General features: G+C 32.8%; 1 protein-coding gene across 1 annotated transcript; it reads left to right on the top strand.

Annotated features, from left to right (window-relative positions):
- Positions 1–3,962: 3,962 nt before the first annotated feature.
- Positions 3,963–5,580, top strand: LOC105789010 (probable N-acetyltransferase HLS1-like). The gene is made up of 2 exons (XM_012616191.2): positions 3,963–4,418; positions 4,510–5,580. The coding sequence occupies exons 1-2, from the start codon at positions 4,245–4,247 to the stop codon at positions 5,473–5,475; spliced, it is 1,140 nt and encodes a 379-aa protein (XP_012471645.1). The 5' UTR covers positions 3,963–4,244; the 3' UTR covers positions 5,476–5,580.
- Positions 5,581–12,594: the final 7,014 nt, after the last annotated feature.

The following is a 12,594-nucleotide window of genomic DNA, read 5'->3' as shown; positions in this document are numbered from 1 at the left end:
ATTTCAAATCTTTCATTGATTTTAAATTTAGTGTATAAAATATGCAAAAAAATTTGAAAAAGGGAAATGAAGAATTTTGAAGGCTAGATAATAATAATAATAAAAGAACAAAACTAGGAAAAACATACATTGTTGCCTTTCCAAGTTTGTTAATCTTGTAAATCACTCTACCCACCATTGATGGAACACGAATCTAATTGTTGGGGTTGTGACACCAGATACATCTTTCTCCCTCTTTTACTCTCAGAATACGTCATCAATGATGTGGCATGCCACGTCAACCATATAAACTAAGGTGGCATGCCACATGGGACAGAATGGTTGATTGTTAGTTTAGTAATTGATTCTATCAATTCTGGTCTTATTTGAAATTTTTTGCATGTGATATTGAAACAAAAAAAAAACATTAAGGGCAAAAATCCTGAAACATTGAGGGTGGATTTTGCAATTGTGCCAAATCAAATAAGTATGATTTATTTCATGGAATGTGGCGAGAGCATCTGTTGTCAAAATACCACATGTGATTGGCTGTAGCCTTCAAGGATTAAAGAGAAACAAGCAATATACCTATGGTCTTTTCTCCTTCATACAAAATTTTGCCTCTAATTTTGAACAGTTGTAACTGTAATTGTATTTTCCTATATCATTTTCCTGCATTCTAAGAGTTTTAATTTTTTTGTTAGCATCTACAACTTTGACTGTCTCATCGTGTTTGTTCCTTTATGAGCATGATCAAGAATATCCCAAGCTTTTTTTTCCCAAGTACATTTAGATATCCTTTTGAACTCTTAGCTACCAACTCCACAGAAAATGACATATAAAGCTTTTGAATTAGCATTAGCCAAATTCTCCTCCTCAATGGTCCAAGTGGGTTTAGATTTGGGAGTTTTAACTCTTGATGTTGCATTTGCAAGTGGCTCCCATCCAGTAAGACCAATATACTTGGCCATTTCATCTGTTGACTTTATGAATACCTTCATCCTTGCCTTTCAGTATGTGTAGTTGGATCCATTCAACATTGGGGGACAAGAGGCAAATGAATCTTCCATTTGTAGCAAATATCAATACCATGAACACGACTTACTAAGTCAAATGTTAAGCTCCAATACCTTTTGTAGAAAACAATTGATTTGTGCAAGCTAAAATTGAGTGATTATATGAACAGTTATAACAGGTGCATATAACAATTGAAAAACAACAACAAAAATAATTAGTTATGCCCAAAAGCCAATCCACTATCTTCAACTTTGTACAAAGAATTATTTAGGTCCTATTATTTGTCAATGCAGCAACCTCATACTTGCACTAAAAATTTAGATCACACTACACTAAATTTTCCCTTAAAAACTTAGCTTGTAAAACTAAGTGACTCACTTGTTTTACTTACAAAATGCACTTTCTAAAAGCAATTCCTAATGAACAAAGTAAGTGCTAAAACTTTCTCTCTTAATGCAAGTTTCAAATATATAGGCATTATTTGACTTGTGAATATACAAACCATTTACATTATTAATCCCCACCAAGTAGCCAATAAAACATGACTACCAATATCTTAATAAAGTTGAGGATAATTTAGAGATCTCCAATATATGTTTTCAAGTCATTTAATCTAATCTTCACGAAGCAAGAAATCTAATTTGCTTGATCCAGATCAATCCAATCTTCAATGGTTTGCTCCTCCAAAAAATCGATCTTCCAATATGAGCCAACAAACATCCACAATATTAACTAAGTCATGATCCAACTATTTTTGTTCAAAAGATTATCAACTCTATAAGGTAAGTTATGAACACTGAGCAGCTATAAACTTTGATAAGTTACAGGCACAGACATAACTACTTGGTAACACTGCTCTCATAATAATCTCAACAATGAAATCCCCGATGCTGACCCTCAACATTCTTGTTTCTCATGTCCTTAATTAAATTACATATCTAAAGTATCCCTAAAAAATTGTGCTTTCATTGAAATTTCGTTATATATATAATTATAAATAATACAACCTCAAAGATTGATAGATTACGAGAAACTTTTGGTCAAAGAAACACTGAGTTGTCTCATAAAAAATCTACAAAGTTTCTTTAATTTCACCAAACAAACACAATATAATAAACTATATATGTATAATGTCTGATATTTTTGGATGCAATCTTGATTTGGTAAAAGCATATCTCGTTTCTTTTTGTACAAAGTTAATAGCATATCTCTAAGAGCATTTTTGGTTCACTTTCATTTTCACTTTCCAAAGTCTTCACTCAAAAGATAAATAAATCATGACAATGCAATAGTGAGCTCGTAGATTGAATAGAAAATTAGTCTCTAAAAATACAAATTTAAAAAATTATCATGTATTTTTTTAAAAATATTTTTTTAATATTTTACAATATCCTTTAGGACACTTGTTAATTCCCTCATCCTACTTGTGGAGTCTAAAAACTTCGCTAACAGTGTACCAAATATTTTTTATTATTGGTTTAATTACACAAACATCTCCAAATTATGGCCCAAGTGTTAAATTAGTCTCCAAATTTTAAAATTTTTAATTGAGTCCTTAAAGTATCAAATTCTATCAATCAAGTCTTTCTATCAACCTAAACATCTACTTTGATGATAAATGTTAGCTGAGATATGACATGGAGTACACTCAAAATAAGTGGATCAAATTTTAAACACATATGTGCATATCACATTATTAACATGAATGCCAAATTATATGTCTTTTAACACATCATATCCAATTTATCCATATAATAGACATATATGTGTATACAAAATTTTATCTACGTGTTTTAAATATAGTCAATGCCAAATTTCGGAATGGCAATTAACACCTAAGTTTATGTTAGGCTAATGAAATGATTTGATACACTAAAGATTCAAGTCATAGTTTAGGACGTCTTTTGCAATTAACCCTAAAATTGTCCAAAATTACTTTTAGTTTAATTCTATATTCCCCCACCTCACAATTTTTTTTCCTTTAAGAAAACCCATGTACTGTATGCCGTACACGTACACCTCGCAAAGGTGAAGAAAGGCATATTCCATGATCATTAATATTATCCTTTAATGATTAATTATATTGAAACTATATGATTAGATTCTATCATATTTGTTTTCATGTATAGTTCGGTGAGTTTGGATGTTTAATTTTGTATGTATATTGATGGATTTTATATTAGTTTATAAACTTTAAAAATTTAATACTGTTTTTAAAGTATTATTATATTAATTAAAATATTAAATTTCAGTTTAAATTTGATGTAGAACATATTTAAAATATGTGTATTGAGAACTCCATGTAATGATTTGATGGTCAGGATGTTCATTGACTCAGGTGTGACCTGAGTTTAAGTCGCGCTAATCGCGTTTGTTGTTCGAATTTTGTCTTGTTATTGTAATTCACCAAAAAAAATATGTATCGAATTGTAAATATATGTGTCATCACATAGGACAACTTGGATATAACATTTAAAAAAAATTCATAACTTGAATACATAAAAAATAGACGGTGTTTAAAATTTAATTAATGTACTTTAAATATGCTTCGAATTTAATTTATGTTGGTATTTAATGCTTAAGCTAAATTAGAAAATTTCCATTAATTTACTATAATATAAGGATGTGTCGTACAATTACTATTTAAAGTTGGATGATGATGATGATGACGATGTGTGTTAGGTGGCCAAGGACATATACACAGTGGCGTGAGGCTGAGGCGCTGAGCTTATCCTAACGTGGGTGGACGGGTTTTAAATTAAGTTTAACATCCGTACTTCCATCAAGATTTCAAGTTGAAATTTTGCGAATGAAGAAGGATAATATTGATAGAATTTTGTTTTGTATTAAAATTTAAATTTAATCGAAAATTAAAAAAAATAATTGGATATCAAAAATTTTCAGAAAAGAGGAAAAACGACAACACAACCTATCCCCTCACTATTATCATTAAGCACCTTTTGTCTGCTACAATAATATATAGTTTTCGAAGCCCTTTGGATCATATCTGCCGAATCTAATGATAGAGAACAAACATTCCACAATTCCCCACCCCTTCCCTTATAAATCATCAATCACCGTGAATCTCCATCCAAACCCTTCCATCAATCACACAATTCTTGTCTACAAGTTTCCATTACTCTCTTCATAGGTGTTTTCATTTTCTTCTTTTTGGTGTGGGTGTGTATATATAAAATATGAAGCATTACTGTTTGGTGTTTGCTGTGGTTTATCGAAATCATTAGATTATGGGATATGGGGAGCTAAACATACGAAGCTATAACCCCCAAAAGGATAGAGCTCGAGTTGAAGATCTCGAAAGAAGATGCGAGGTAGGTCCAGCTGAGAGAGGATTTCTCTTCACCGACACGTTGGGTGACCCCATTTGCCGAATCCGAAACAGCCCGATTTACAACATGATCGTACTTCTCTTTTCTTTCTTTTTTCTTCTCTTTTTATGGTCGGACTGAATCTATATTTGTTGCACTGACTTCATTTTACGTTCTATGTTAGGTAGCCGAGCTGAATAACCAGCTGGTTGGTGTCATCCAGGGATCTATAAAGCTCGTGACGATTCACAAACCACCCAAGAATCTTGCCAGGGTGGGATACATCTTGGGGTTAAGGGTTGCCCCGCTTTTTCGACGACGAGGGATCGGCTCTAGCCTGGTGGTCAGATTGGAAGAATGGTTCATTGCAAGTGGCGTCGATTATGCTTACATGGCCACGGAGAAAGACAACGATGCGTCCTTCAAGCTTTTCGTGGAGAAGCTCGGTTATGTCAAGTTTCGGACCCCGGCTATTCTCGTAAACCCCGTTAACTGTCCAATGTATCGGATATCGTCCAAGTACGAGTTCGAGAAGCTGAAGGTCGAAGAAGCCGAGTCTTTATATCGTAAATTCATGTCGTCGATGGAATTCTTCCCAAGCGATATCGGCAAGATATTGAGAAACAAGCTGAGCTTAGGGACATGGGTGGCTTATCCGAGAGGTGAATCATGGGGGGAAATTTTACCTAGTAGTTGGGCAATGGTTAGTGTGTGGAACAGTGGGGAGGTTTTCAAGTTGAGGCTAGGCAATGCACCAACATCATGTTTGATGTACACCAAGAGCTCACAGTTGATGGGGAACCTTGTTCCATGCTTTAAATGGCGAGGCATACCAGATTTTATGCACCCATTTGGGTTCTATTTCATATACGGGGTGTATCGTGAAGGTCCAATGTCGGGCAAGCTGGTGCGGACCCTGTGCCGACTGGTGCATAACATGGCTGCAAAGTGTAGTGATTGTAAGGCTGTTGTGACGGAAGTTGGAGGTAGCGATACATTGAGACGTCACATCCCTCATTGGAGATTATTGTCGTGCCCTGAAGATATGTGGTGTATAAAAGGGTTGAAAAATGAAGAAAGGGAAAGCTTCTATGAGTTGATAAAAACCCCAACAACAAGAACTCTTTTTGTTGACCCCAGAGAGGTATGATCAAAACAAAACAGACCCCCTCTTGTCTGCCCAGAGATAGAGCCCCCGTTCATGTAATCTTTGTCAACTCCAATCCATATAAACAAATCCAGAACTTCGATCAAACATGAGTTCACGACTCATTAGAAAAAAAATTTTGAAGTGTTGCTTGAGAAAGTTGGCCAAAACACTAATAATAGTATGTATTATTTTCGTGTTGGGATTTTGTCCCTCTTAATAGATCCAAAAAATAATTTAAATTTAAAAATTTTGCTCAACCAACTTAAATTTAACTCAATTTAGTCTTAAAAAAACTAACAATTTAAGTTAATTTAATCCAGATCAATATTTCAAATAATTGAACTCAAAATAATTTAAGTAAATAACTCGAAATGATCCAAAAAAACCCTAAGCGGATTTAGAGTAAAATAAAATGATTTGAATTTAAAAAAGAAAGAAAGAAAATGAAACCGACCTAAACCTAAATTGTCCAAAATTTTAAGAAATGAACCGACTTGGGTCCATTCGAAACCAACACGACCCGCATAATTGACAAACTAATCTCTCCTGTCCTGGTGGGGTGTTTTCCCTTGTTCCTTTCACATCGGTGACACAAAATCTCATAAGATTTTCCCTAATTAGTTGCACCCCACGGTATCCTTTGTTTTTGCACAGCTCCACCGTGGTCCAATCTTTGACCCTTTTTTCCTTGATTAGTAAATATTTTTATGTGGACCCTCCTTCCCTAACATGCCATCTTTAAAGATTGAGAGGGATACCCATTATTGTGAAAGAAGGAAAAAATCACCTAAATTTTGAGATTGATTAATGAAATAAATAATTCGGAGATCAAAATATTTGAGTGACTATCTATATAATTTATCCAAAAAAAGTCTATAAAATTATTTAGATTTGCATTATCAACATCGGTTATCATTTAAACAAGCTTTCAGGATCGGAAAATAGTATCGGGAGAGCTTTACCCCTCCCCAAAGTTTATCCGGCACAATCTTGAATTTAATAATAATAAAAAAGACTTTGTAGTATACACAAAATTAGGCCTTTGATGTTTCAAGCAAAACCTTTCTTATCTAATAAAATCATTTGGATTTGTGCTATCAACGATTGTTAAGTGATAAAAGGACTTTAATCTCTATCAAGTGTTGGACAATACGAACAAATATAAATATAAATAATTATATAAATAAATAAAATAAATTAATATAAACAAATATTTATATTTATTTAAAACATCATATTTGAAAACAATTAAATAAACAAGATTTTGGAAAACCAAGAATCGAGTTTTACTAGATGTTGAGGTTTGTTTCCATAGTTTCCTTAAAATAAATTTGGCCGCTCTTATGATACTTAGAAAAACGTTGGTTGATTGTCTCTTAGGATACAACAACAAAATGATCGCGGCAGTAGTACCTTTGCAGTGATCAACGAACAAACTTTACCTTCTTCTATCACCAAAACGTTTGAAAGCTTTGGAGGAAATGAAAAGAATTTTTTAGAGTGAAAATTCATTATTTTTGTGTGTATGTAAAGAATTCTGCCGCTTTTATAGGTATTCAATATGGAGGAATTTTAGAAATTTTCATAAATAAAGATACAAATATTTCCATTAAAGGAGCCTTTAAATCAATTTGAATAAAATCAAATCGAGACATTTTTCCTTTTAATACAGATTTTGTTTAATATCTGTTGAGAAAAATAAAATATATATTGGGCTAAAATATCCAGAAACTCTTTTTGGGTCAAACTAGTCCAAAGATTTCACGTCACCCATATTGTGCAAGTGCACCTTCAACCCCGATGGGTTTCGACTTGCACCCTATGCGTGAAATAAGGTTTTAAGCTTAATCATTCAATAACCCTTAAAATGGGTTCTTATATAAATACATATCTCACACTTGGTATTTACCCAATGTGAGATCTAAACTTTTCATTTTTCTCAACATAATTCACAAGTAGCTTACTTTGAGCATCAATTTTTCATTCATCACTCAATTATTTTGAGCATATGATATGTCGTTGTAAAGGTCTCATGGAGTAGAATATAAAAAAAATAATTTTATAATTCAACTCTCCACCTTTACCAATCTAGAATATGCCTCAAATTTTCTAAAAGTTACATATTTTCCAACATTAAGTAAGGGTAAACTACAAAAGTAGTCACTTTTGTTTGTTTTAGATTATACTTTAGTCACTTATGTTTGAAATGTTACGCTTTAGTCACTTACGTTGTTGTTTTGTTTCGAAGTGGTCACTCTACTGTTAAGCTCCATTACCTCCCTAACGGTAGTCCTACGTGGCAATCCAAATTAAATTTATTTAATTAAAAACATATTTTCATCCCAACAACTAGACATCCAAGTTAGCATTTAAAACTCATTTAGACTGCCACGTAGGACTGTCGTTAGGGAGGTAACGGAGTTTAAAGGTACAATGATCACTTCGTAACAAAACGATAATGTAAGTGACTAAAACATAGCATTTCCAATATAAGTGACTAATATGTAATCTGAGGCAAAGAAAAGTGACTATTTTTACAGTTTACCCATTAAGTAAAATTTTGAGTTTAAGTTTTATAGACGGAAAAAATAGTGTTTTTATCCCCTTGGATTCAACTCTGAATTAAATCAAAACTTTAAACCGACAAAACAAAAAAATCTGGCTTTGTGCTCTCCAAGAAATTAGGTCCCTTCATGTTTAAAGCAAAACATTTCTTAACCAAAGATTTGGCGCATTGCTATTTCATTAGCTCATCAATTTACTTAACACTTGGATACCTATTATGATTATAGGCTCTCTATCATACTGAAATTTGATATCTAACATTTTATTTTAATTTGAAATAATTTTATCCAATTAGTCAGTTTGTCATTCAACTTTTGATGCGTTTTCATTTTGGTCACACATAAATTTTTATTTTATTTATTGACTAGGATAAAAAAAGCTTTAAGGATTAAAGTGAAAAACGATACAAACTAAAATAATGCATTAAAAATTTTGTCATAATGTACTTGTTTATCCTTTTGCCAAAAGTTCTAATTTTTTCAATATTAAAATTTTAAATTTCAAAACATCAAAATCAATTAAATAAATTGTTAAAAAAAATTATTCCTTCATAGTGGCAATTGATTTATTACACTAAAAAAAAAGACAACTTAAAGCGAAAAACTCAAAAAATTACACTAGTGACTCAAAGCAAGAACATAATCCGTCTCAATTAAACTTCTAGCTGATTGTAGGGATTCTTCAAACCAATGAATTTCTGTGGAATTAGTCACCATACACTTGACCATATAATCAACTACTGTATTTTGCGACCTCGGAATATGACGAACAAGGACCTTCCAATTTCGACTCAATAAATGATGGGTAATACACATTTCAAACAAATGACTATCTATAGCTCCGTCAACTAAAATCAGTTCAACTAAAAGAGCATTATCACATTCCACTTCCAACTGTCGATAACATTTTCTCCATGATATAATATTGAAATTTATTTATTTAATTAATTTAATCTCCTAAAATTCTAAAATTTCAAATTTTATTTTATGTTTCCAACTTAAAATCAAATCAAATAGCTCATCTTTAATTACCTATGAAACCCACATTTCTTTTAATTAAATGTGTGAAAGCCCAATTTTGTCCGGCCCGAGCCCAAACAAAAAACCAAACAGAAAAATAAATCAAACAAAAATAATTAAAGTCCAATTAAAAACAGTCCATCTACATTAGTCCCAAATAGCCCAAAACAAAAAAAAAAACCCTAATAGCCCAAATGGCCCAAAAGCCTAAAATTTTATAGAAAAAACCCTAGCTCGTGCTGCACCTTACCTAGTCGCCACCGCACCCTAGCCTGCCACCACCAACTGCTCTGCCACCGCCGTCATCCACCCCTGCAAGAAAAAGAAGAAAAAACACGCAACAGCAAGTACGAAACAATAGAGAAATAGATAAAAATAATAATAACATAATTGGCTATAAAAGCCTAAAAAGAACAGATTGTTGGGGGTTCTCTTTTGTCAATAGAAATAAAAAAAAAGGGCAATCAAAGTAATTAAAATTAATAGAAAATCAAAACCTGAAGGTGATTTATTTTATTTATTTTTTTCGAGCCTTTATATATAAAAACAAAAAAAGGGAGGGTTCGGAAAACTCACCGGGTTTCGAGCTCTACCATCGTGGGTAGACGAGGTCACCACCTTCGATGATAGGTGGTTTTTGACGAGAGGTTTTAAAAAAAACTAAAAAAAGCGATGGATTTTTTCGGGATTTCTGCGATTCGGTGGGTTTTTAAAAAAACACAATCTCCAATCTAAGTTCAGGGGTCGAAACGACCAAAAAGGGCTTTTTTTATATTTTGTATAATAAAGGGAACCAAAAAGTTCTGGTGAATTAAAGTAGAAAGATTATTTTTTCAATTTTAGTATAATAAAGGGATAAAATTTAGAATAGACCAATATTTTATATATCTCAAAGGTATATTTTGTTGGGATGAAATCGAACCCAACGAAATACCACGGAAGTATAATTGGCATTCTTTCACTCCCGAAAAATTAATTTGATAATTAGGGCAAATTTAGTAACACAATATATCAACAGTTGATGTAAATAAACTACAATATCACAACCAAAAATAATAAATCAATACACGTAATTTTTACGTGGAAAACCCTTTTAAAAGTCTAAAGGGTGAAAACCACGGGGCTTTGAAAGTCCACAAAAAATTTCACTATAATCAAAGTCTTGTTACAATATCGCAATCAAGCCACAACAAAGAGTATACAACTTAAACAATTCTATCAGTAAATAATCTCAAGCAAACTTTAAGAGAAAAATTGAGAATATCACCCAAAATAAGCTAACTTAGAAAGCTAAAAACTCAAAACTACAATACCCAAAACGAAAATCAAACCGTACACTTTAAAGATCTTCGAGTCTACTAGCTACCGTAAAAAGATTAGCTCTATCGAACACCGAATGGACCTTCGACGAAAAGAAATATGAAAGCTGATCTCTTTAAAAAAAATTGTTTTGCTCTCCTACTTTTCTCTCTTTTTCTTGACTTTAGGCACACACTTTTCACCATAAAAAAATTGTTGCCCAACATTTGAATATATATGTAGGGTACACAAACAAATGGCCTCCCACATAGTGAGACCCTTGGGCCCATGCCCAAAAAATCTCCCCTCCCACTTTGTGGTGATGTTTGCCATATCGGTGATCAAACAACAAGCTTCAAACTTCCCTATTGGTAAGGCTTTGGTCAACATATCTGCACCGTTATCATTAGTGTGAATTTTCTCAAGCTCTAACAACTTATCCTCAATAACCTCTCATATCTAGTGATACCTCACATCAATATGTTTAGACCAAGCATGAAAAGTCGAATTGTTACCAAGAGGAATAATGCTTTGGCTATCACAAAACAAGATATACCTCTCTTGAGTAAAGTCGTGTTCTTGCACAAATTTCTTCATCCAAATAACTCTTTACACGCTTTGGTAGATGCAATAAGCTCAAATTCAGTAGTGGGTACATTTTTGCAATTTAGATTGTCAAGCCACAACTCCTTCTGCAAAAGTGATCAAGTAACCTGAAGAAGATCCAAGTTAATGTCTCTGCTCATATCTAAAATTGTGCATCCAACTAGAACGAGTTTCTCATTACCAAAATAAAGTTTCAAGTTGAAGGTGCCTCGAATATATCTCATAATTCACTTCACCGCATTCAAATTCTCTTTGCCTAGATTAGAAAGAAATCGACTAGCAGTACCAACTGCATAAGCTAAGTCTGGTCTTATGCATACCATCGCATACATCAAACTACCCACAACTAAAGACTAAAGAACTTTTTTCAAGTCTTCTTTTTCTTTCTTTGTTGAAGGACTTTGCTTGACACTCAATTTGAATTGCATAGCAAAGGGAGTGCTCACCACTTTAGCTTTATCCATATTAAGTCTTTAAAGTACTTTCTCAATGTACCTCTCTTGTGATAACCATAACTTCTTGACTTTTCTATAAGGTGTCAATCAAATGTTAAGAGTTTGCTTTCCTTGTCCCAAATCCTTCATCACAAAGGACTTACTCACTCTTGCTTTACCATGGCAATTCTAGAAGCATTACTACCAATAATAAGCATATCATTAACATAAAGCAATATAATAATAAAATCATCACCAGAGAATCTCTTAACAAAAACACAATGATCGGAAGTAGTTTTCTTGTAGCCATGCTCCCCCATAACAGACTCAAAACTTCTTGTACCATTGTCTTGGAGCTTGCTCCAAGCCATACAAGCTCTTTCTCAATCACGTAGTCTTCTTTCCCTTGTGCAATAAAATCCTCTGAATGCTCCATGTGTAGCTCTTCCTCTAAATAACCCTGAAGGAAATCAGATTTCACATCCACCGCTTCAACCTCTAAGTCATAATAAGCTGCCAAACTCAATGTACTTCTAATAGAGGACATCTTCACAATCAAAGAAAATATTTTTTTCAAATTCAATCCCCTTTTTCTGATTGTAACCCTTTTTCTAACTGTAACCTTTTCTCTAATACCAGTTTATTGGGATGAAACCGAACACGATGAAATACTACAAAAACACAATCAATATTCTTTCGCTCTCAAAAAATCAATTCCGTAATTATGGCAAACTCAATAACACAATATTTCAACAATCGATTCCAATAAACAACAATATCGCAAGAAAAAATAATAACTCGAGACATGTAATTTTTATATAGAAAACCCCTTTAAAGCAAAGGGTAAAAACCACGAGACTTTGAAAGTTCATCAAAGTTTCCACTATAATCAAAGTGTTGCTACAAAATCAAAACTAAGTCACAATCAAGAATATACAACTCAAACAAGGCTATCAACAAATAATCTCAAGCAAACTTTAAGAGAAAAACCGAGAATATCGCCAAAAATAGGTTGACTTTGAAAGTCAAGAACCTAAAGCTATAGTACACGAAACGAAAATCGGAATGTACACTTTAAAAATTTTTGAGTCTACTAGCTACCATAAAAAAATAAGCTCCATTAGACACTGAATGGACTTCCGATCAAAAAAAAAATGAAAGTCGATTTATGTAAAAATAATTATTTTACTCTCTTT

The sequence above is a fragment of the Gossypium raimondii genome, chromosome 2 (genome assembly GCF_025698545.1).
Source record: "Gossypium raimondii isolate GPD5lz chromosome 2, ASM2569854v1, whole genome shotgun sequence".
NCBI classification, from domain to species: domain Eukaryota; kingdom Viridiplantae; phylum Streptophyta; class Magnoliopsida; order Malvales; family Malvaceae; genus Gossypium; species Gossypium raimondii.
The sequence above is the reverse complement of the archived record's forward strand: the minus strand, read 5'-3'. Positions and strand labels throughout refer to the sequence as shown.